The sequence below is a fragment of the Adelges cooleyi genome, unplaced genomic scaffold (genome assembly GCF_023614345.1).
Source record: "Adelges cooleyi isolate 19-005CV unplaced genomic scaffold, UGA_ACOO_1.1 ACOO_flye_CR_arks_rails_tigmint_CR_PRNA_651, whole genome shotgun sequence".
In the NCBI taxonomy this organism is placed as follows: Eukaryota; Metazoa; Arthropoda; class Insecta; order Hemiptera; family Adelgidae; genus Adelges; species Adelges cooleyi.
The window spans coordinates 1,256,571-1,279,080 of record NW_026096352.1 but is presented as its reverse complement, the minus strand read 5'-3'; the positions used below and the strand labels follow the sequence as shown (position 1 = coordinate 1,279,080).

The window sequence follows — 22,510 nt, the reverse complement described above, 5'->3', positions numbered from 1 at the left end:
AAATATATGAAATATTTGTTATATTATTGTCTTTAATAATTTACTTTATGGTTTTCAGGTTTAAGATGCATATTAAATCGGTAATTATTGATGGTTTTAAATCATATGGAAAGCGAGTAGAGCTGAACGATTTTGATCCCGAATTTAACGCTATAACAGGCTTGAATGGCTCTGGGAAATCTAATATTTTAGATGCAATATGTTTTACTTTGGGTATATCAACAATGAGTACCATACGTGCTACATCTGTTCAGGATGTGGTATATAAAAGTGGTCAAGCAGGAATTCAGACTGCTACTGTTAGTATAAAATTTGACAACCGTGATAAATCAAGATCTCCTCCTCGTTATGAACACAATGATGAAATTATTATTTCGCGAGAAGTTGGTACGGCTGGCTCAAAAAATGTATACAGAATAAATGGTGTCACAGTACCAGCTAAAAAGGTCATGGATATTTTTAACTCCCTACAGATGAATGTAAATAATCCTCATTTTATTATCATGCAAGGTAGGATAACAAAAATATTGAATATGAAACCAGGAGAAATTTTATCAATGGTTGAAGAAGCAGCTGGTACCAATATGTATGATTCTAAAAAAAGAAGTCTCGAGATAACTATATGTAAAAAAGATAACAAACTACGTGAAATGCGGGATGTTGCAGACGAAGAAATTCTACCGACTAGGGTATGTGTTGATAAAGAAAAACAATTGATAGAAGAGCTACACACGGTACAAGGCCAGTTAAGAGTACACAAAGAAAAACTCGAAAATTGGTCATTTGTACAGTTAGAAGTTATGGTTAAGACTAAATCACAAAAATTAGAAGCCCTTGAACAAAGAAAAAAAGAAAAAAAAGATTGTATAGAATCATCAGAGAAACAAATTAAAATTATTAAAAATCAGTTAAAGCAAAGTGAAGAAGCAGTGGAAAAAGAATGTGACAGTAAACTGTCACATTTAAAGTTAGAAGTCGATAAAATTGAAAAAGAAAAAAATAATATACAGCTAAGAGTAAATGATTGTAAAAACAATATTAATACAGAACAAAAGAAAATTAAGTGTATGGAAAAACTAATAAATAGTATGGAAAAAAAATGTGAATCAAAGAAGAAGGAAATGAAAGAATTTAGTGAAATTAATGCTGGTTTAGATGAAGAATATAAAAAAAATACAAATGCTTTAAGCGAAATAGATTGCAAAATAAGATCACTAAATTCAGGAAATATTTTTGCAGAAGAACACGATGGATCAGTTCAAGAAAATATTATGAAGTTTAATTTTAAGTTACAAAAACAGCAAACAGAAAATCAACAATACATAATAAAACTTGATGGTTTAAATAAAAAATTGAATGAACAGTTAAAAAGTATGAAAGAAGCGCAAAAACTATATGATAACCAAATGACTCAACTAGCGGCCAAGGAAAAAGAGTATGAAAAAGTGAAAAATGAGTATTTGAAGCAAAAAGAAGAATTAAGTCATTACGATACTTTGAAAATAAGTCGTGACAATATACTTAGAGAAATATGCGATCTTAATTCAAGAAACGAATCATTTCAGTCCAATAATCCTTATTTGTTTTTTAGATATAATGATCCATGGCCTAATTTTGACCGTCGTAAAGTACATGGTCTTGTATGTCGTTTATTCAAACCAATTGATTTTAGATTTGAGTTAGCACTTACAACATTAGCAGGAGGCAAATTATATTTCATTGTAGTGGAAGATGATAACGTCGGTAAAGATATTTTAGAAACTAATAGGTTTTCTAATCGTATGAATTTTATACCTTTAAGCAAAATTAAGTCTGATAGTTTACCAACTAATGTTATTCGTATTGCTCAACAAATAGGAGGAGCTGATAATGTTTTTCCTGCGATGTCTCTTATTAAGTATGATAAAAGACATTTAAATGCCATTCAGTGGGTATTTGGTCAAGCATTCATTTGTACTTCGAAAGAAATCGCTGAAAAAGTATGTTTTGATAGTCGAGTAAATAAACATTGTTTTACTATTGAGGGTGATCATTTCAATCCTTCTGGTAGTCTTACTGGAGGAGCAAATACTCAAAAGCTTGTGTTACAATTATTAGCTACTCATGATGAAATTGCATTAAAGCTTCAAACTAAGAAGTCTGAGCTTGAACAAGTGGGCAATAGACTAACTAAAATAGCTAATTTACCAGCTCAAGTTGCAGATGTGAGCGACAGGCAAATCACAGTCCAAGAAGAATTAGAAAAAATTAAATCAGATGTACACTTAGGACAGCCTCATCAGCAAGTTACTGAATTACATGACGTAAAACAGCAAATAGCAAAACTCGAAGAAAAACTTGCCGAAAGCAAAACAAACGAAAAACAATTGCAAGCTAAAATTAAAGATTTAGAAATTAAAATGAAAAATTCACAAAATATTTTAAAACAACAGCTCAGTGATGCTGAAAAAACTCGGAATAGCATTTTGACAAACATAAAAAATGCCAAAGCTGAGTATGATGAAAAGAAAAATAATTATAATAAATTGGAGCTTGAAATAAAAGATTTAATGTGTCAACTGCAAGAAGATGAAAATCAGTTGTCTGAATTAAATAATGAAAAAGACAATTTTGAAAAGGACCTTAAGTGTTTTATGACAGATTTAGAAAGAACCGAAAACAACTACAAAGAAGCGTATGAAAAATACGAAGCTGAAAAATGTATAGTGCTACACAAATCAAATCAAATTGAGCAGGCAAATAATAAGCATAAGCAATTAATTGCCGATGTCGAAAATTACAAAATTCAGTTGTTGGAATTAGAAAGAGAAAAGAAAAAAACGTTGCAAGTTTTAGATGAGTTCAAAGAAAAGTTTGAATTTCTTGAAAAAAAAATGCCTGATAGTCAAAAATTAATTGCCAAACGAATGGATTATACAAATTTTAATTCAGGTAAGATTTCATATTTTTAAACGTAAAATGGATTGGTTAAAATTATTTTCAGTAAAAAAATATGTGTAGTATCCTATAAAGATCTTACTAAGTAAAATTGTTTTAATCCCTGTCGTGGTGTAGTGTTCTGTTTAATCGAACAAAACGTTTTTGACCCACTGCTTCAGCCTTATTTTCCTCTTTAGTTATGAGTTTCTTTACAACCCTTCTACAAAATAAGTGTGATATTTGCTCTTTTGAATTGCCGTCCCTAGCCACTGATATCAATCAATTTATTTTACCTAAGAAATAAATATGTTTTTTATTATTCGAAATTTGTAATATTATAGTTGAATAAATTTAAACATAATTATATGTTGGATTACTGTATAACCATAGAGAAATACGAGTTTCCACCCCATCTAGGAAAAAGGGTTTATGATATCTTTTTGGTTTGTCAACGTTTATCGGTAGCACTACTATGCCTTAAAAATATTCTTTATTCTTACTATTCTCAAATTTGGAACTAATTCGACTATTTTTAAACAAGTTATCTAGCACCGTGATTTAAAGTAGAAAAATATGTACAGTTTTTAGTGTTTTTCTCAATTTTGAAGTTGTAGGGATGCAATTTTTGGTCCAATAAAGTACTTTACTAGTACGATTTCTGATTGTAAAAACAATACATTCTCATATGCAGATCAAAGCTAAAAGCTATTTCTTTAAATGCTACGACCATTGTCCAAACTTATGTAAACAGGCCCCACACTTGAGAATCTTAACACAACCCCCCACCCCCCTCTCAAAGAAAGCAAAAGCATGTTGGGGAGAGGCAGACAATATAAATATTATACAATTATTTTTGTTTTGAAAACTTACCCTGAATACATAATTTTTATTTAAAATATAAGTATCTTTAAATAATTATTTTTATAAATTTGTTTATAGATGAATGTAAGCAGTTGGTTGACGAACTTCAAGAAAAATTCGATCAACTATCAAAAGTTGTTGATCCTGTTAAATTAAATAATCTTCACAAACATATTCAAGAATACAATAGGTTGCTCGCTAAACTTGACTTAATTACCAAGGACAAAAATAAAATAAACGAAGTAATTGAAGAACTTGAAGTTAAAAAACGACAAACTTTAGAACGTGCCTCTAAACGTGTAAATTTAGAGTTTGGTAAAATATTTAGTACTGTATTGCCAGGTGCTCAAGCTTGTTTAAAGCAAGTAAACCCAAATGACATAACAGCTGGTTTAGAAATTCGTATAGCGTTTAATGGATTGTGGAAAGATAGTTTGGATGAACTTAGTGGAGGTCAACGATCATTAGTCGCGCTGTCATTATTGCTAGCAATGCTGTTATTTAATCCGGTGCCGTTGTATATTTTGGATGAAGTAGATGCTGCATTGGATCTTTCACATACACAAAATATTGGCAAAATGTTAAAGCAACACTTTAAACAGTCCCAATTTATAGTTGTGTCGCTTAAAGATGGTATGTTTAATAACGCTAATGTTTTATTCAGAACAAAATTTGTGGATGGATATTCTACAGTTACTAGATTTACGTGCAATCAATTATAATGAATTTATTTGATCAAGTTTTATTTAAAGTATTCAATCCTTAAATTATTATTTTTATATTTGACAAAACAAAGTATACTTTAATTTTTATGTTAATTAAACTAATGTTTATATTTTTACTATAGTAATAAAATGTTGTATATATTAAATTAAACTGTACATATGAGTTAAGAATATTTGGAGTACCTATAATACATTTTTTAAGTAATAATTAATATTTTTACAAGTTTATTCATTAGAATCCAAATTATTTAATAACAGAATGTTAAGAAATTACCTTAAAATGTATTTATTCTAATTACATTTAAATATTGATTGTGTGATCCAATTAAATGTTGTAAAACTTAATAAACAAAAAATAAATATCTTTATTATGTGTGCTTAATTGCAAATATATATTTTTTAAATGATAAATATCAGAAAGACTCGCAGATACTTTGTGAATCATATACAGCTCCACACAGACCAAGTTTTTTAATTTTATAGTATTTGAAAATTTGATAAAATAAATGTTTTTAAAAAGTAAAACTACCTACAATTTTAATTTTTTCTCGAGAAAATGAATGTCTTATGTAAGTTAATCACCCCTAACAGTTACAATGTTGTGTTTTCATAAGTATTATTATTTTGATTCGTCAATGAGGAAGCTACGATTCCCTAGAAATGTAAAAGGGTTACATGCATAATATCCTTTAATTTTAAGAAGTTATCTTCGTTTTTTTTTATTTAGACCTACTGACTTTACTTTGAAACTTGTGTGAAATATTTTTTAGATGCAATACAACCGGTATTAAGGAGATAGGATTAAGGAAAAAAATATATCCTGACATTTTTCTCCAGAAGGGGTATAGACACTTTTTCTTTTATTTCATATAGTGTGGTCCCGAGAAAAACCCGAAAAACCCTATTACAATAATTAAATCGGTTATTTATGAAAACGATTTAGTCCAAATAGTTAAAATTCGGTAAATTGAAAATAATTGGTTTTTCACATACAATTTTACTTGAATAAATTATAATTTTTTTGTTTAAACTCTTCTGCAATATACTTATTTTAATTTGTGAATACCAATTTTTCAAATTTATTAAATAAATTTTTATTTAAAAGTAAATTTTTAATTGAACAATTTGACCTTTTTCATTAACAAATGATTAATGAGTTAGGTACTTAACTCTTGAGTGATGTAAGCCAAAACTACTTTACCAATATATTTTATTATAGCTTGTAAACATAATATGTTTTTATAAAAATATATAAATCAATAGAAATATTAATATAAATTAATAGGAACTTTAGCTGTATATTTTTGAATAGCCATAATAAAATGAACTATGATACGAGTTTCACTACTTTCAAAAGTAGGTAAACGATCCGTCTATAGCCACAGAATATATGTATTAAAAAAAGTAATTTCCAACATAATTGTGATATTACGTTTCATAAATAAACGATTCAATTACAATAGTTCTTATAAAATATATATATTACCACCCGGATGTTGGTGCACAGACCGTAATCTTTTCTATGTTGCACTGTCCTAGTGTCCTTAACAATAACGTTAAGTACATTCCATTGTATTATTTTTTTTAATTAGAAGGTATTTTAAATCATAAAGGCACTCACCTTATAATTTGAATGTTTTAATAAAATAATGTTTTATAATTTTAGCCGTTAGGCTTTAAGTAGACATAAAAACTATTCTGATTTGGTATTGATTGGACCATTGGGCAACAAGCGGTTTTTTAATAATAGAGGAATTAGTGCTGAATATTGAAAAGTGTTTTTTATTTATATATCTGATTACCTTAGATATACAGGGTGATTTAAAGTAATTTAATATTTTAATCTCATGTTACTGTGAAAAAATAAATGTTATCTTGAATGAAATATTTAAAAAAAATATTTTCATTACATGAGAGTATAAGCCCAGACGTCGCTAATTCCTATACCTCCTAACCTCATCACTTCTTACGGTCAAACCGACTTAAACATTTTTTTTACAAAATAATAACAAGTGGGTATAACACATTATTGATATTTATATATATTTTGATCATACACTAAATAATATTAGTATTAGTAGTTAAGTGAAATTAATTATAAATTTAAAAATAAAATAACAACAAAATTGACGTACTTCTTTTAAAATAATGGCTAAAAAACAAAATATTTTATACTAATTATAATTTATAATAATCAGTAAAATTCATGACTGAGCAATTTCTCTTTGATATACACTCCAGTGAGATAACTTGACGTGAACGTGGTTAAGGACTCGATTTCAGCTTTCTTATTTAGGTACTTCAGGGCTAAAAGCTGAAGCAAATAAGTTGTTTGTATTGTGTTATAATATGTTATGAAATTATGGCAAGACGAAAAAAATTGTTATAAATTAAGACCATGATGAGTTCGCCAAGTAGGACATGTTGTTTTATTCAGTAAGTTTAATTATTTGTACTAAAATATTATTGCTACGTGTAGTTGTATAAATATAAGTAATTTTATTCTTAAGTATTCATTTAACTGAAAAAAAAATGTCAAATTTATTTGATAAGATCAAATTTACCATCAAAGTAAGTACCTACAGCATTAATAAACTGTAAACGGGAAATACGAAATCATAACGGTGTGTAACATGTATTAAAATTATAAACCACAGTTTAAACTCTACTTAAATTATTGTTTAAAATGTTTTTTTTTGAATTATTTAACTTGAAGTCACCTGCTGCAAAATCTGATGATTAGAACGTATGTAAGGTCTTTTTAAAAGAGATTCGATTTTTAGTCGGTCTAGTACGCTCAATGGAGTAGTTGGAAGATTTAACGACACTATATCTGAAGGGTGAACGCCCAACCATTTTATGCACGGCACAGATAACATTTCATTTTGGTGTGCCATTTCCTGAAAAAATATAATAGCAACAATAGAACGCCGTAATGTTTTTTATGTGAAATTAAAACAAAAATGAGACACATAAGATGCTATGTGTTCTCTGTGCTGCTCTGCGGTGTGGAATCCTGGACGCTGAACGATGCCATTGTAAAGAAGATAGAAGCAAGATTCCGAGGACTGCCCGGATTACAAACGACGAAGTTCTTAGGAGAATAAACAAGGACGCTGAGCTAGTAAACACTAGCTATAGTAGGTATTCAATACTTAAGAAGGAGACTTGGCAGAAGACGAAAATCATGGCTTCATAATCTATAAGGGAATGGTTTGGAAAGAGCACATCAGATTTGTTTCGCGTCGCAACCGACAGTGAGAGAGAGAGCATTGCTGAAGAAGATGTGAAATCTCGCACTGAAAAAACATCCAATGGACTTACTTTTGATCCAAATCTATAAGTGCACATGATTTCAATGCCATATGGGTTAGCGTCAACTAAAGCTAGTATTGGTAGATTCGATTTGATATATAGCTGCCTAACGAATAACCTTGTATTAATGTCGGGAAATCCTTTTCCCTGAAAACAAAAATAATAAAACATGTGTACCTAGTAAAAACACAGCTTTACGATATCTTTGTAAAAGAAATTTCATATTTTGCTGTCTGCGTGGGAAACAGAAAGTATATAGGTATATGAAAAGACTGCCCCTCGTAAGTTATGGTAATTAGTGGGAATAATTGTTTGTTAATAGCTGTTCATTTTACTAGATTCGGATTTTAATAGAAAATACTTTAATATATTAGTTAGATGAGTTACAAAATAAATAAGGATATAGGGCACTTACAGTTATCATTATGCATGGATAATGATTGTTTTGTACTTTCATGATACCTTCATTGAGCATTTTTTGAAATGACGCGTCTTTTTCAACTATTAAAATATATTTAGCGTTTGTTTGGAAGTGCTGGATTGATAAAATATCTTGAGGTATTTGAACGCCTTTAAAAATTTAAAGTTTTTAAAAAAATTGTAGTAATAAACCTTTAGTTAGCCTGTTAAATCTACAGCAGGTAAAACAATAATTAAAGTATATATGGAATAACTTCATTTACATTAACTGTATATAAATAAAAGGTTATTTAAAAAAAATAAGCGGAATGCTCACTTAGTGAGTAAACAAAATAGAAAACAATAAACGAAAATAAAATAACAAATATTTTGCGAAAATGGTAATAATTACTCGTATTTTAGCAAATGGATTTTCATGACACAATAATTGCGTGTAGTATTATAAAATAAGGAGGAAAAGCAGAGTAAAGTTATGCACATCGTTGTATTCTTGTGGAAAACAATCGACATTAGATTATTTATTCAATATCAGTTTTTAAATAAACATTATTTACCCTCTGGAGTTATTGAACAATCTATAATTTCACCGTCGCACAAATGTACAATCAAATCGCCAGCAACTAAACCACTAGAAGTAAGTGTGATGCCAAGGTTCCAAGACGTAGTACCCAACAAACAGCATATGTTGATAAGAGCTTTACGAACATTCAAATTGTTCTGGAATAAAATTGTATTTCCATAATACAATTCCCTGTAGTACATGGTTCAAAAATCAACGTTGTATAAATGCGATTTATATCGCAGTCAATTAGACATATTATATGGTACTTGAATTTAATTCGTGTGTTATACAGAGTGATAAATTTAACGTAAGACACTTATTTTCTCGGAAAATAATTACAATTTTATAGTTTTTTTCTCTTTGAAAACATTAGGTATGTAATGCAGTTGAGAAATGCGCGCAGATAAAAATAATAATACACTCCACTTCCCTATCCTAACTTTTAAACGCTTATTAATTCAAAAATAGTTATCCGAAACTGGTTATCGACCAGTTAAAATTTGCAATATATTTTTTTCTATTTAAAAAGGTAATAAAATATGTACGGTACCATTTAAGTTTTAAAAGTTGCTATTAAAAAATCTAAGTTGTGAGGGGGGTAAAAACAAAATGTAAAAAATTGAGATCACATTGAATAAAAACAATATGAAAAAAAAATTAATTATTAATAAAACCCAGTGAGATATTGACTGGTTCATAATAAAAGAATTACCCTGTATTATACAACAGCGTATAAAAAACTGTTTAAAAAAATAATCTATGAAATTGTATGTTTTTGATAAAATGAGTGTCTTACGTTAATTTTACCATCTTGTATTATTGATCAGCCCTATTATATGGGTAGGTATAGGTAAAATGTGCATGTCATTACCTGGTCGTACAAGCGTTATGCGTTGTTATATTCTGATAAATTTTCGATAAAATATAAATCATTATTGTGAACTTTCTCCTCGACCGTTTCAAATTGAACATACATTTTTTCGTTGACATAAAACTCTTATTCGTCAAACAATCGTTCGGCCTGTGAATACCATTGGGTAGATCTAACTATTATTATTTGTATATAATATTCTAAAATATAATTTTAATTCTTAAAAGTATTCTAACGGATAATTTTATTATAATATACTGTTACATAATTACCATAGTGAATATTTTTCAAAATTTACAGTTAGCGTTTTATTATTAATTAAATTTGTTACCATTTCTATAACAATATTTTCAATTTTATTTAAAACTCCCGGTGAATTGTCTATATTACCATTATTCCAACCTAAAATCAATTACAATACAAAATAATCCTGTAATAGTTAAACTTAAAAGAAAAACATTGTATACAGTTAATATATTGTTTAAATATAATTCAAGGTGGAACATTATCGATTTCTGGTCGTGGCTTTTTAGGGGCAAAATATAGAAAAAAAATATAGTTTAAAAAAACTAAAAAACACGCTTAAATAGTAAAATAAACTAAAAAGTAGAAAATAATTTTCAATATAGAAATCAATTAATAAAAAATAAATAGTATTATTAATTGATTTCCATATTAAAAAATATTTTCTACTTTTTAGTTTATTTTACTATTTAAGCGTGTTTTTAGTTTTTTTAAACTATATTTATTTTCCACTTTTTAGTTCGATGTGCTTTAAAATCGTGTTTTTTTAATTCTAGTGCATACGTGTCTCTATTACTTGAAAACTTCAGGTAAACAACAATGAATACACGCATGTACGTTCGGTTGCCTATCTCTTTTAGTTACATAGTTACATACAAACAAATTACATAGTTACATACAAACATACATACAAGTGAAGCTAATATAAGCGTGTTAATATTTGACTAAAACGTTTGTCAGTAGATATCAATTATGCCATTATTTATAAAAATCTAGTAAAGTACCAATAAAATTGTTATTTTAACGTATATATTACTAACTGTATTTATCCTGTCTCTACTTTGTAGTAGTTGTAAAGTTTTAAAATTTTGGAATCATATAGAAAATAATATTCTACACCATATTTTGACGGTTTTTTTTTTTATAAAGTTTTATATTTAATAAAAATAAATGTCATAATTGTAATAAGGTTCTAGTAAATAAGATAAAAGCATTATGTGGTTATTACCAAAACGTTAGGGGCTTACGCACTAAATTTAATATTTTAAGATGTAATATTCCATTATTTAACTTTGATTATTTTGTATTTACGGAAACCTGGTTGAGTGTAGATATCAATGATGCAGAATTAGACTTTGATCGTTACAATGTATTTCGTACCGACCGGAGCGATAAGACGAGTAAACTTAAGAGAGGAGGTGGTGTAAGTATTTTGGTAGATAAACGATTTAACACAGATGTTATTAATCTAACAACCGATAATGTAGAACAATTATTTGTGCTACTCAAGTGGGGTATTAATTTCAAGTGTATTATTGGAGTTTGTTATATTCCGCCTTCAAGTCCACCCAGTTATTATACTACTCATACTGAAACTGTAGAATGTTTGTTAAATAAATTCCCCTTGGAAACGAACTTAATACTATATGGTGATTATAATCTTCCTCATAGTAGGTTTATAAGTAATGAAGTAGGGTTAGTAAGTAATAGCCATGGCTCTACTTGTTCGCAAATCGTCAATGACTGTTTTTCATCTCTAAATCTGTATCAACTGAATACTGTACTAAATAGTCGTGGAACCCAGCTTGATTTAGTTTTTTCGAACAACCCACTTATTAATGTTCAACCTTTAGATAATAGTATTGTATTACTAGATAAACATCATCCTGTGCTAACTGCCGAGTGTGCATTACCTTTGCTCAAACATTACGTACTTGGACTATAGTAAAGCTAATTATAATGACATGAATATTACCTTTGCTAATATTGATTGGTCTAGTGTCAATGGAGAAAATGATATAAATATTGCTTTGAATATTTTCTATAAAATAATACTAGATGCAATTGAAAAAGCTGTCCCTAAAAAAACATAGTATAATTACAAGTTTCCTAGCTGGTTCACCAAAGAATTATGCATGTTAATAAAAAAAAAGAAACAACTCCATAAACTTTATAAGTTAACCGGTCTTAACACACATTACACAGAATTCTCTTTGACAAGAAAAAAATGTAAACTATTATCGAAATTATGCTATGAAAAACACTTAGAAAAAATACAATCTTCTCTAACTAATATTCCAAAATATACTTGGAAATTTGTCAAAAACAAACAGAAATCAAATACCATTCCGCATAATATTACTTACGGAGACACTGTGTCAACTAGCTTAGATGAGACAGTTAATATGTTTAAATTATATTTTGAATCGGTCTACTATACCAAATGTACTGAAATAACTAATCCTATTTATGGTTTTGAATCTGATATCAATATAAGTACCTGTGAATTTACAGTAGCTGAAATATTCGAAACTCTCCGTTCTCTATCTAATGATTATAAAAATGGCCCGGACTTAATACCAGAAATAATTTATCGTAACTGTCATTATACGCTATCTTGCCCCATTCATTACCTATTTAATCTCTCGTTATCCTCCGGTTGTTATCCCGATAAGTGGAAGACTAGCTATGTTTACCCTATATTTAAAACGGGCAATCGAAATGCTGTTAAAAATGATCGCCCTATATCACGTCTGAGTGCACTACCTAAAATTTTAGAAAAAATTATAGCAACCAAATTCGTATCAGTATTTACTAATATTATCTCTGATAAACAACACGGCTTTCGCTATGCTAAATCAACCGTAACAAATTTACTAGTATACAGTATACTATACGGACATTGTGTCAACAGTTAGTAAAGGTATTCAGGTGGATGCAGTGTACACCAATATAAGGAAAGCTTTTGATAGTGTTGACCTGTCTATTTTGATAAAAAAATTAGAATATAGTGGCATTTCTGGACCAATGTTAAAATGGTTTAATTCATATTTATGTGATAGATCTCAACATATTAAATTAGGCAATTCTATCTCGGCGAGTATTAATGTTACAACAGGTGTTCCTCAAGGAGATCACCTATCGCCTTTACTTTTTTTAATATTTGTTAACGACGTTACCAATATCTTTATAAATTGTAAATTCCTAATTTTTGCTGATGACCTAAAACTATATTTACCGATTTATTCAATTGATGATTGTAATAAATTGCAATATGATTTGAATCAGTTTTATTCATGGTGCATATTAAATGGCCTTAGTGTAAATGCTGAAAAATGTTCACAGATAACTTTTTCACGACGAAAACAAAACTTAAAATTTAACTATAAAATTAATAGCTCTGATCTAATGGTAGTAACGCAAATAAAAGACTTGGGCATATTACTATCAAATGATCTGTCTTTTAATAACCATATAAATATGATATGTAATAAGGCACTGCGGGTATTCGGCTTTATACGTCGCAACTGTTCAGAATTTAGAAATTCAAATTGCATAAAAGTCTTATATTTTTCTTTGGTTCGTTCGATCTTAGAATATGGCTCTGTTATCTGGAACCCTCACCAAGCTAATCTAGTGTCCAGGATCGAACGTATCCAGAACAGGTTATTGAAGGTACTTGCATACAAAACAAATAAAGTAAATTTATCTATTGAACAGTTAGCATTGGAATTTGATATTGAGCCCCTAGTGTAGCATAGAAAACTGAATGATGTACTTTGGCTCCATAAATTATTAAATTCTAAAATCGACTGTCCTGAATTATTGAGCCTCATTCCTTTCAAAGTCCCTCGTGTTAATACTCGTGTATCACATACATTTTACTCCCCAACCTCTCGTCAAAATTACAGTCGTTTCGCTCCAATTAATAGAATGCTGACAACAGCAAACTCGTTAATCAACTTTGATTTTTTTTATAATGACTCAACCAGGTTAAAATATCTAGTTTAATTAAATTTAATCTATCATATAATACACTCTTTAATTTATAAAACATTGTTAATTTATCATTATTATTTGTACTGTACTGATAGGGCGTATATATTATCGATAAATAAATAAAAAAAAGAAAACATAGCTAGTAAAAATGGTTCAGTAGTAATTTTCAAAAAAGGTCGATGTGATTTAAAAGCATAAAAAAGTAATTAAAAGTGTGAAAAAAAATATTGTTTTAATGAGTAACACATTGGAAAAATTTTGTTAATTACCTACTGAAAATAAATTGATCATAGACAATAAAAGTAATTTATTTAAAAGTACTTTTATTATGGAATCCGGGATATCACAGTTACATTCTATTAAAGGACAATAAATTTCTAAACTATTCATATTTTACTAGGATGTAAAAAAATACTATAACATAATTTATTGTACCTACTGTTACACTTAGGGTAAGATATAAACAAGAATGATAACTTCCATTTAAAGTATTACACTAAGTTGATAAAGTAGGTTCAATGATCATTCAAAAATAATGTTATACGTTTTCAAAATAGAATTTCATACTATTTGAAACATTAAATTTGAATAACCCTGTGTATAATTTATTATTATAAAACTATACTATACTATTTATCATTATAATAATGTCCACTAAAGACAATTTATACAAATTACATGCATTACTTTCTTGAATTTTATTCATTTTCGTGCTCGTGTTTTATTTAATGTTTACTATTGATGACTTAACACAAACGACATACAACACAATAAAGACAATGGCTAATTACTTTTAAAGTGGGTTAAGTCACAGAATAGATTTAAACATCTTCATAAATTCTGTGGTTAAACTATAGTTTTAGGAATTAGGCCTATACTGGCGCTATTCCACTGTTGCGGGTTGCCGTGTTCGCGTATTTCGTGTTGAACGTTGCTTCCTGATTGGTTAATTCATGTTATCGACCACTTGATACCACAAGTACGGAACGACGTGTGGTTGCAGCATTTAACCATATTAATTTAAATCTATAAATTATTTTGTTCGCATAATATTTAAAGTTGTCATATATAGTAACCAAATTTTCGAAACAATGTATTTTTGTATACTTTTTTTATCATTTTAATAATATTTAAAAAAAATGATAAATAATACCAATATCAAATATATTTTACCAAAACCACGAAAAACGTCGTACGTGAACACGGTAGTAATTTGTATACCTGAACTATCTATATGTACACATCTACTTTTTTTAACATGTATATTACGTTATTGGGCTGGGGGTCAATCGGAAAATCTGTGCGAACGCTGAACGTTACCGAATATATGTATGAGATTTTCTATATAGCTATATGTATATATATATATATAATTTGGCGCATATATCGCGTTTTCAATTGTAATTTTGTGTTTTTTGAGTTTGGCTAGCATCTGGGATCAACTGACGGTGGAGAGAGCTTTCGCTGGTCAAGAACTTTCCAGTGGAAGACGCATTTTGTGAAAACCAAGTTCGTTGCTAAAAACTACTATTTTACTCAAATATATACAAAAACGTTAAAATGTCTATCCAGGACAGCGAAAGCGGAGGAAGCAGGAGAGCGGAACTCTTTCTCCTCCTCCTCTTCGATGGACTTTAGAGTAGCTAATAAGAAATCAAGGACCACGAGGGCCGACACTTATCATAAGATAATGAGCGGACTCGACTGGTTTATGGAGTCAGTCAAGGCGAACCAAAATCAGAAGAAGAACCTAGTAGGGTAATTGTTAAGGGCATGACGGTCAAAGCGATGGCTCTGAAGAGTCTAATCCGAGCGGAGGCTAAGACCAACCTGCTGGAGAACAGGAGAGCGGCCAAGTTCACGTCATCGGTTAAGACGCTTATAGAGGAGTTTACAAATAGCATAATTTGTGTGTGTGGCGCGATCTATCTTAAGATTGCGTACATTTTTAATTTTTTTTGTGGCCAAAATACAAAAACATCTTACTTAAATTTTCATTATACATATAATTGTACCTCATAAAAAAATCATAGTTTTTAAACGGACCGAAATGTTATAACATAACTATGATACAATTTTTTTCCGGAGAGCGGAGAAAATAACACTACATTTGGACGGTGTTTGGGCAAAAGGACACAAGTAAATTTTGGCCATTTTTGGGTTATACATTAATTTTGTAGGACATTTTGTGCTGCGTCGACTCGGTCTCATCGCGTACCCGACCGGCAGCGGATGCTAACTACATTCATCACCGCTGGGTGGCGACCGCATCCCTCTTTACCGACATAACCAGTCAGGTCACGCATTAGGTCGTGATATTTTTATTTATTTAATTTCGCAAACAACATAGTATAGAATAAATAATATAATGTTATATCAATTCGATAGTAAAAAGGGTCTAAGTCTAAAATTAAAAAAAATCATTATTCAAAATTTAAAACTCAAAAACATGCATTGTATAATGTAAAAATTTAAATTCATATAAACATATAAACACTAATAAAATCGTGTATGACCTCGATCGTTTCACCAATAATCCTGTAAAGTTTTCCTGAGTCTAGTTAAGACTTATAACATAGGCACACTCATCATAATTTTAAAAACAGATATAGATTTTTGCGATTACTTGTTTGATGTATCAATCGAAGTACATTTTAACACAATTAAACAACGTAAAAAATTTTCATTTTTCACACAGAAATTATTAAGTAACTAAAACTAAATTCGTGCCACGATTAATACCTTGAAAATTTAATGAAGAATAGAAATGTTTTTCAAAACTTAAATCGGTGTAATTTTAGGTATGTTGGAAGAAGAAAAAAATTCATACAAAAATATGGCTTGTATGCGTTTACAAGTTGAACAAAAATTTAATATCAAAATGGATTCCTCTTATCTATGTTAATATTAAATATAAAGGTTTACACATTTATTGTAGTAAACAATGGTCTATACAATCTACTTTAAGGGGCCTTTACACCTGTGTATTTTTGGTCGAAAACAACTTATTCTACTTCAAACGTACTGTTCCTAAGAATACTCCGATTTAAGTTTTGAAAACATTTTTTAACAACATTTTCAAAGCATCGATTGTATTAAGCTATAATTAACATTAAGCTAAATTGTTTAATTATATTATATTACCGTCAGAAAAAAAAATCTATTTTGATATTTTATTTTTATTTTTAATTATAACGTATTAAGGTTCTATTTTTGTACAAAAACATATGTTTCTACTTTAAAACGTACTGTTCCTAAGAAAACTTCGATTTAAGTTTTGCAAAAACATTTAAATTCTTTATAACATTTTTAAGCTATCACTGTGGCATAATTTTAAAATTATTTTTTTGTTAATAAATTAATTTAGTTTAAAAAAGTTAAAAACTGTTTTTTTTACATTGAAATAATTAATTAACTAAAAAAAATTTAAAATTGTACCACAGTGATAGCTTAAAAATGCTATGAAGAATTTAAATGTTTTTGTAAAACTTAAATCGAAGGAACAGTACGTTTTTAAGTAGAAACATATGTTTTTGTACAAAAATAGAACCTTAATACGTTATAATTGAAAAAAAATTAAATATCAAAGTAGATCTTTTTTTTTTACGGTAATATAATATATGTTTAAACAACAATTTAGCTTAATGTTAAGTTTTAGTGAAAAATTACCTTTACAAATGTGCCTTAATAAATGCTAGTGTAATAGCCTCTTAATATGGATATTTCTATTTTTATTATGAGACTATAATTCTGTATTCATTATGAGCGAATAATTTTTTCATTTTATATTTTAAACGACACAACTCATTGCTAAACTCTGGCGTCAGGGGTTGACCATCTCCCCCCCCCCCCCCCCGAAAATAATTTTTACTAGTGCCATCACTTTTAAATTTGTTTATTAAACCCTTCGTGACGTAATCAATGGTCATCTACGCAATGGTATTCACAGGCCTAACGATTGTTCGACGAATAAGAGTTTTTTTTTTTTTATTAAATATAGTCCGCGACAGCTGTGGTCATTGGACTGTCATTATTTTACATAATTAAATAACAATCTTATGCATTATATATGAGTAATTATATGAAAGAAACAGTTATATTTTTAAATTTTGTTGATACGCTTGGAATTGTATATGAAATCTATGATGCTATTGACGTTGTGTGGGTCTGGGGAATAAGAGTTTTATGTCAACGAAAAAATGTATGTTCAATTTGAAACAGTCAAGGAGAAAGTTCACAATAATGATTTATATTTTATCGCAAATTTATCAGTGATGGCATGTACAATGTACCTATACCTATGCTTATTAATAGCCAATCTTCTAGTGAATTATTTCAGCAGGATATTTACTTTAAAATTGAAAATTGGGATTTAAACTTTTAAATAATTCACAGCTGGTACGCATTATATGAATATTAGTTTTGTTTATAAATATTTTATTATGTAATTTCTATACTTATTATGCATAAAATATAGCAAATGTGTTCGCGTGTATGACAATCAGGATAGTGGTCATTAAGTTGGGCTACAATATTGATAAATAATTTTTTATTAGCAGAAAATATATTCGATTTCACTGTGACCAAATAAATAATTCAACACTGATTACCGTTGCTGTATAATATTTGCATGTGTTTGAATGCGAACGATTTGTACTTTATTACTTTACGAAAGTTGGCGTCGACAGGTTGGTGAAAATGTACTGGAACGAAATAAATCCGAAAATACAAAATGTCCTTTTTAAGTTTGACGATTCGGACGTGAAAAAAGATAGGACTCGCGCAGTGGTCAGACTGAAAACGACGTCAACAAAGTTTGTCAATTTGTTTTTTTCATCGTCTAACATTCATGGATTCAATCACCTGACCACTGAAAAACGACATTTCATCGAAAGGTAAACACTGTTGTTAGGTGAACAGAAATCTTTATATTTTATACACTAAAGCGAGTTTGGAATTCCAGATTTTTGTGGGTGATAGCGATATGTTTTTGTATATACGGCTCAGTGGTCCTGGGTACGTCGACTTGGACTCGTTATCAAGAGAACCCCACGGTCATATCCATGGAAAGGGATTATAAAGAGTGGTCTACAGCTTTGCCGGCCGTCACCCTATGTCCAATCAACAACATGGACGAACAAAAATTCGAAGAAATGGTCGAGAAAGAGTAAGATCTATCATATCTTGACATATCCATGTAATGATGTATCTATTGATCGGATAACAATAACGGGCCTTGGTAGATTTCCAGGTTATTCGGAAGACGAAAAACAGGAAATGAAAGCGTTCCTGGAAATGTTGGCAAACGCCACTTACGGAACGTTTGACAATGTTCCGTTTTACACCAAAATAACGCCTGACCACTACTTGACTATTGTGGAGAAACTACAAATCCACGTGCTGTACACAATAACCAACAGTAACATGGAAGGGTACGCGCTATTCAACCTGGTGCCCACCATTTCCGAACTGGGCTTTTGCCACACCTACAACGGCGAAATCTCACAATACAATGACTTCAAGTTAGCGACAAACCAACCGTTTACTAGTGCCTATCTACACTGAAATCAGAAGTAATAATAATCATGTTTTGAAATCCATAGTTACTGGATGCAGAACAACAGGAGTATATTACCACCGGCGGGTTCTTTGTCCGGGACACCGTTAGATGGAGACGTTTTCACGCAAATAACTTCCATGAACTTTGGTTACATGGTAAGTAAGTTTAACTTTTATCCTCGAAAAGCCGCAAGAGACATCCATATTTAAAACAAACTTACTGGCCATTACTGGTATTAGTGGTTCATCTTAAACTCCATCCGACCCCAAGCCCTAAGCGTAATCATACAAAATTTTAAATAAAACCAATACTAACCTATAAATTAACCGATAGATAAGATAATTAGAAGGGTTTCGCGTCGATTTTGGGACTTACTTAACTTTAGTTTTTTTATAGGGATTCTTACATTCGCCGCACGAAGCACCCGACATAGCCAACCGGATATATTCGTCGCCGGAAAGCTTCTACAAGACACTGGACGTGACAGCTTTGAGCATATACAGCACACCTGAAATCCAATCCCTCTCACCCAAACAAAGAGGGTGTCGTTACAAGCACGAGAGCAACTTGGAGTTAAGTCCTATTTACACTTACAACATTTGCCGCAACGAATGTCGAATGAAACAGGCCATAAAACTCTGCGGATGCGTTCCCTATTTTTACAGGCCTAGTAAGTACAACAATTACAGAATACAATAATTATTCACAAAAAAACTAACTGACCGGTAACTGCGGTGCTTGCATCTAAAACTAATTGTAGCGAATTTTTTCAGCAAATCATAAAATCTGTGACGTAAAAGGAATGCACTGTTTGGATCAATACGAAGGTTACGTCAACTGCCGGCCTACATAGTTCTGATTAGATCAAAATTAAAAACATATATTTGCTTGTACAGATTACTTAGTGAAACTCAGAAACACGACTGGCGATAATTCCAAAGTTAATTGCGGTTGTTTGCCGCCCTGTGATGATGTCAGCTACATTGTAGAAGGAGAAAATACAATACAATGGTAAACCGAACGCTAGTAAACAGTACTTTAAATGTCTATTTACATTTGCAAAATGGATAAAATTAACAACACATTAAACTCGCATGCAAATATAATATACCTATAAAGCGTTTAATGTATAAGACATTAAATAATTAATAACAATATGTTTAAATGTTTAACCTAACACCAAAGTTAGTAATTACCGAAAAAAACATTACCAACAATCGACATTTATGTCTGTGTATTATAATAATTATTATAATTTATATTAAAGAGCGTCACATAACTTCAAACAATAAAATGCTCTGATTTTTTTATTACACCATAAAGAACATAAATTTAACGCCTACCATTTATAACCATTATTTACTATATGTATGATTGACATAGATTTTGAATTTCTAATTTTTGTATAAGGAAATTATTAACCTTACACTGAATGAAGGTAGTCTTAGGTTGGCTTATCATAGATAACTTATTACATTAAGTAACGTGTGAGAAATTATGATTCAATATTTTTTTTTTTTTTTTAGGTTTCTTGGAACAAACCTAAAATGGGGATTAATAAAATTCCCCAAAATGCGTTTAAAAAGAAATTTGCTGTTTGGTCTTACCGACGTCCTAGGTGGGTGATGTTTATTATTTATTTCATTTTTTTTTTATAATTATTAAAGAATCATCTACATACGTTTTTTTTTATATTTAATGATTAAAGTGTCTATCGGAGGAACTGCTGGTCTATTTTTTGGATGTTCAGTGTTAAGTTTTTTAGAAATAATCTACTTTTTAACACTACGGTTATTTTGTATTATTTTTACAAAGAAAAATTAGTTTAAATAGCATTGCACATTATTATTTATTAGTTTTACTTAATTTGCGTAATTTAATATCTTTGGGGGCTCAATGCATATTTTCATCAACCGGGATAAGTGATTAGTTTTTACAGTTGTAATTTTTTGATTCTGTTAAAAATGTAAAAGGTATTCAACACTATTCATACCTATATACTTTAATCCTGTATAAGATGTGATTATTTATTAGATGTCTTATTTGATTTGTACGTTTTGAAATTGTTTATAACATTATATATTATATTTAAAACACACAATTGGAAACAGACACGAATTTGGAGATAATCTGAGTAAAATAAATGGATAAAATATATCAAAATTTGTTTAAGTTTAGGAGGGTGATAAAATCATAGAGGGGATTCAAATCATAGTTTTTTTTCAGTTTAATATTTTTAAAGTGTTATACCAAATAAAACTGTCGAACATAAAACAGAACGAATAAAATATGCATGGCTACAACCAAAACATGCGTGTGTATTACTCATTACACCGAATACGGCGTAATCACACTATATCTATTGGTCAGTTGTATTGATTTGAAAACCGTCTAGCTACCAAGACAGGGAAAATGGATTAACATAATGATATACACGCCATGTCTTTTGTCCTTCGCCATTCGATCGGTCATAGATCGTAATAATAAAAGTTACAGTATAAAAAATACACAGAAACCGATAGTATATTAGAATTAGCCGGTTAAGATTAGAATAGGTCGTCTGTCTATTGCAATGTATTGCAGTGTTCAGTGTTGGGTTTATCCCCTTCAAAAATCTTCATTTAGCTGATCGTACTTGGTTCATAGATTTTAAAAAACATAAAACATTACAAATGTGTATCGACTTAATAACTTTTGTATTGATTTCCCACCAAATCTCAAAAAACGTTTGAATATAATATGTATATTACCGCAACATAATAAATAGTTTAACAGTAAAAAGTGTTTTTAATTTTTGTAAGATTACGGTTAACACTATGTTGTTTAAATATTTTTCTAATTTATACTTAATAATAAATACTATTTGAATAACTTTAATACAAACATACCTGTATTGGAATTGATCAACAAATGCTTTTTCAATAGTCGCCGCACCTTTTTCAAAAATTCTGCCGTCTCAGTATCTTCAGTATCACAATCTTCAATCCTTTCGAGTTTCGATCACTGTTATCTATTAAAAAAATCACAAAAAACCAACTATCAAAAAAAATGTCTAAAGAAATAATTGAGTTTCATCGGAAAGAAAATTGCTTGAGTTGATGAGAAGTAATAATCGTAAGTAGGTAACATATTAATATATTAACTATAGTGATGGGGATCCAAAAATCTGTATATTCACAAAAAAAAAAACGCTATTTAAGCCACTTAAAAATCATACAAGTATTAAATATTGTTAGCTGTGTACTTAAGTTAAA

At 29.5% G+C, this 22,510-nt stretch overlaps 3 protein-coding genes across 3 annotated transcripts; 2 read left to right on the top strand and 1 right to left on the bottom strand.

Moving 5' to 3' along the window:
- Positions 1–65: 65 nt before the first annotated feature.
- Positions 66–4,502, top strand: LOC126844717 (structural maintenance of chromosomes protein 2-like). The gene is made up of 2 exons (XM_050583097.1): positions 66–2,931; positions 3,859–4,502. The coding sequence occupies exons 1-2, from the start codon at positions 66–68 to the stop codon at positions 4,500–4,502; spliced, it is 3,510 nt and encodes a 1,169-aa protein (XP_050439054.1).
- Positions 4,503–6,699: 2,197 nt separating this feature from the next.
- On the bottom strand, positions 6,700–9,948 carry LOC126844716 (meiotic recombination protein SPO11). The gene is made up of 7 exons (XM_050583096.1): positions 9,938–9,948; positions 9,674–9,823; positions 8,795–8,991; positions 8,236–8,390; positions 7,830–7,967; positions 7,226–7,405; positions 6,700–6,819 (listed from the first exon to the last, which is right to left on the bottom strand). Exons 1-7 carry the CDS (start codon positions 9,946–9,948, stop codon positions 6,700–6,702), a joined length of 951 nt encoding a protein of 316 aa, XP_050439053.1.
- Positions 9,949–18,389: 8,441 nt separating this feature from the next.
- LOC126844630 (pickpocket protein 11-like) lies at positions 18,390–21,138 on the top strand. Its single transcript, XM_050582946.1, has 9 exons — positions 18,390–18,591; positions 18,660–18,863; positions 18,940–19,218; positions 19,300–19,411; positions 19,653–19,926; positions 20,030–20,083; positions 20,153–20,267; positions 20,783–20,874; positions 20,965–21,138. The coding sequence occupies exons 1-9, from the start codon at positions 18,395–18,397 to the stop codon at positions 21,078–21,080; spliced, it is 1,443 nt and encodes a 480-aa protein (XP_050438903.1). The 5' UTR covers positions 18,390–18,394; the 3' UTR covers positions 21,081–21,138.
- The last annotated feature ends 1,372 nt before the right edge of the window (positions 21,139–22,510 follow it).

What these genes read in the sequence shown, in the direction of transcription:
- LOC126844717 (XM_050583097.1), top strand. Translation starts at nt 66, where the DNA reads ATGCATATTAAATCGGTAATTATTGATGGTTTTAAATCATATGGAAAG. An exon ending in TTATACAAATTTTAATTCAG is followed by an intron (nt 2,932 to 3,858) that starts GTAAGATTTCAT and finishes ATTTGTTTATAG; the next exon opens with ATGAATGTAAGCAGTTGGTT.
- LOC126844716 (XM_050583096.1), bottom strand. An exon ending in CATAACGCTTGTACGACCAG is followed by an intron (nt 8,992 to 9,673) that starts GTAATGACATGC and finishes CATGTACTACAG; the next exon opens with GGAATTGTATTATGGAAATA. An exon ending in ATCCATGCATAATGATAACT is followed by an intron (nt 7,968 to 8,235) that starts GTAAGTGCCCTA and finishes TTTTGTTTTCAG; the next exon opens with GGAAAAGGATTTCCCGACAT.
- LOC126844630 (XM_050582946.1), top strand. Translation starts at nt 18,395, where the DNA reads ATGTACTGGAACGAAATAAATCCGAAAATACAAAATGTCCTTTTTAAG. An exon ending in AAACGACATTTCATCGAAAG is followed by an intron (nt 18,592 to 18,659) that starts GTAAACACTGTT and finishes TTGGAATTCCAG; the next exon opens with ATTTTTGTGGGTGATAGCGA. An exon ending in TCCCTATTTTTACAGGCCTA is followed by an intron (nt 19,927 to 20,029) that starts GTAAGTACAACA and finishes GAATTTTTTCAG; the next exon opens with CAAATCATAAAATCTGTGAC.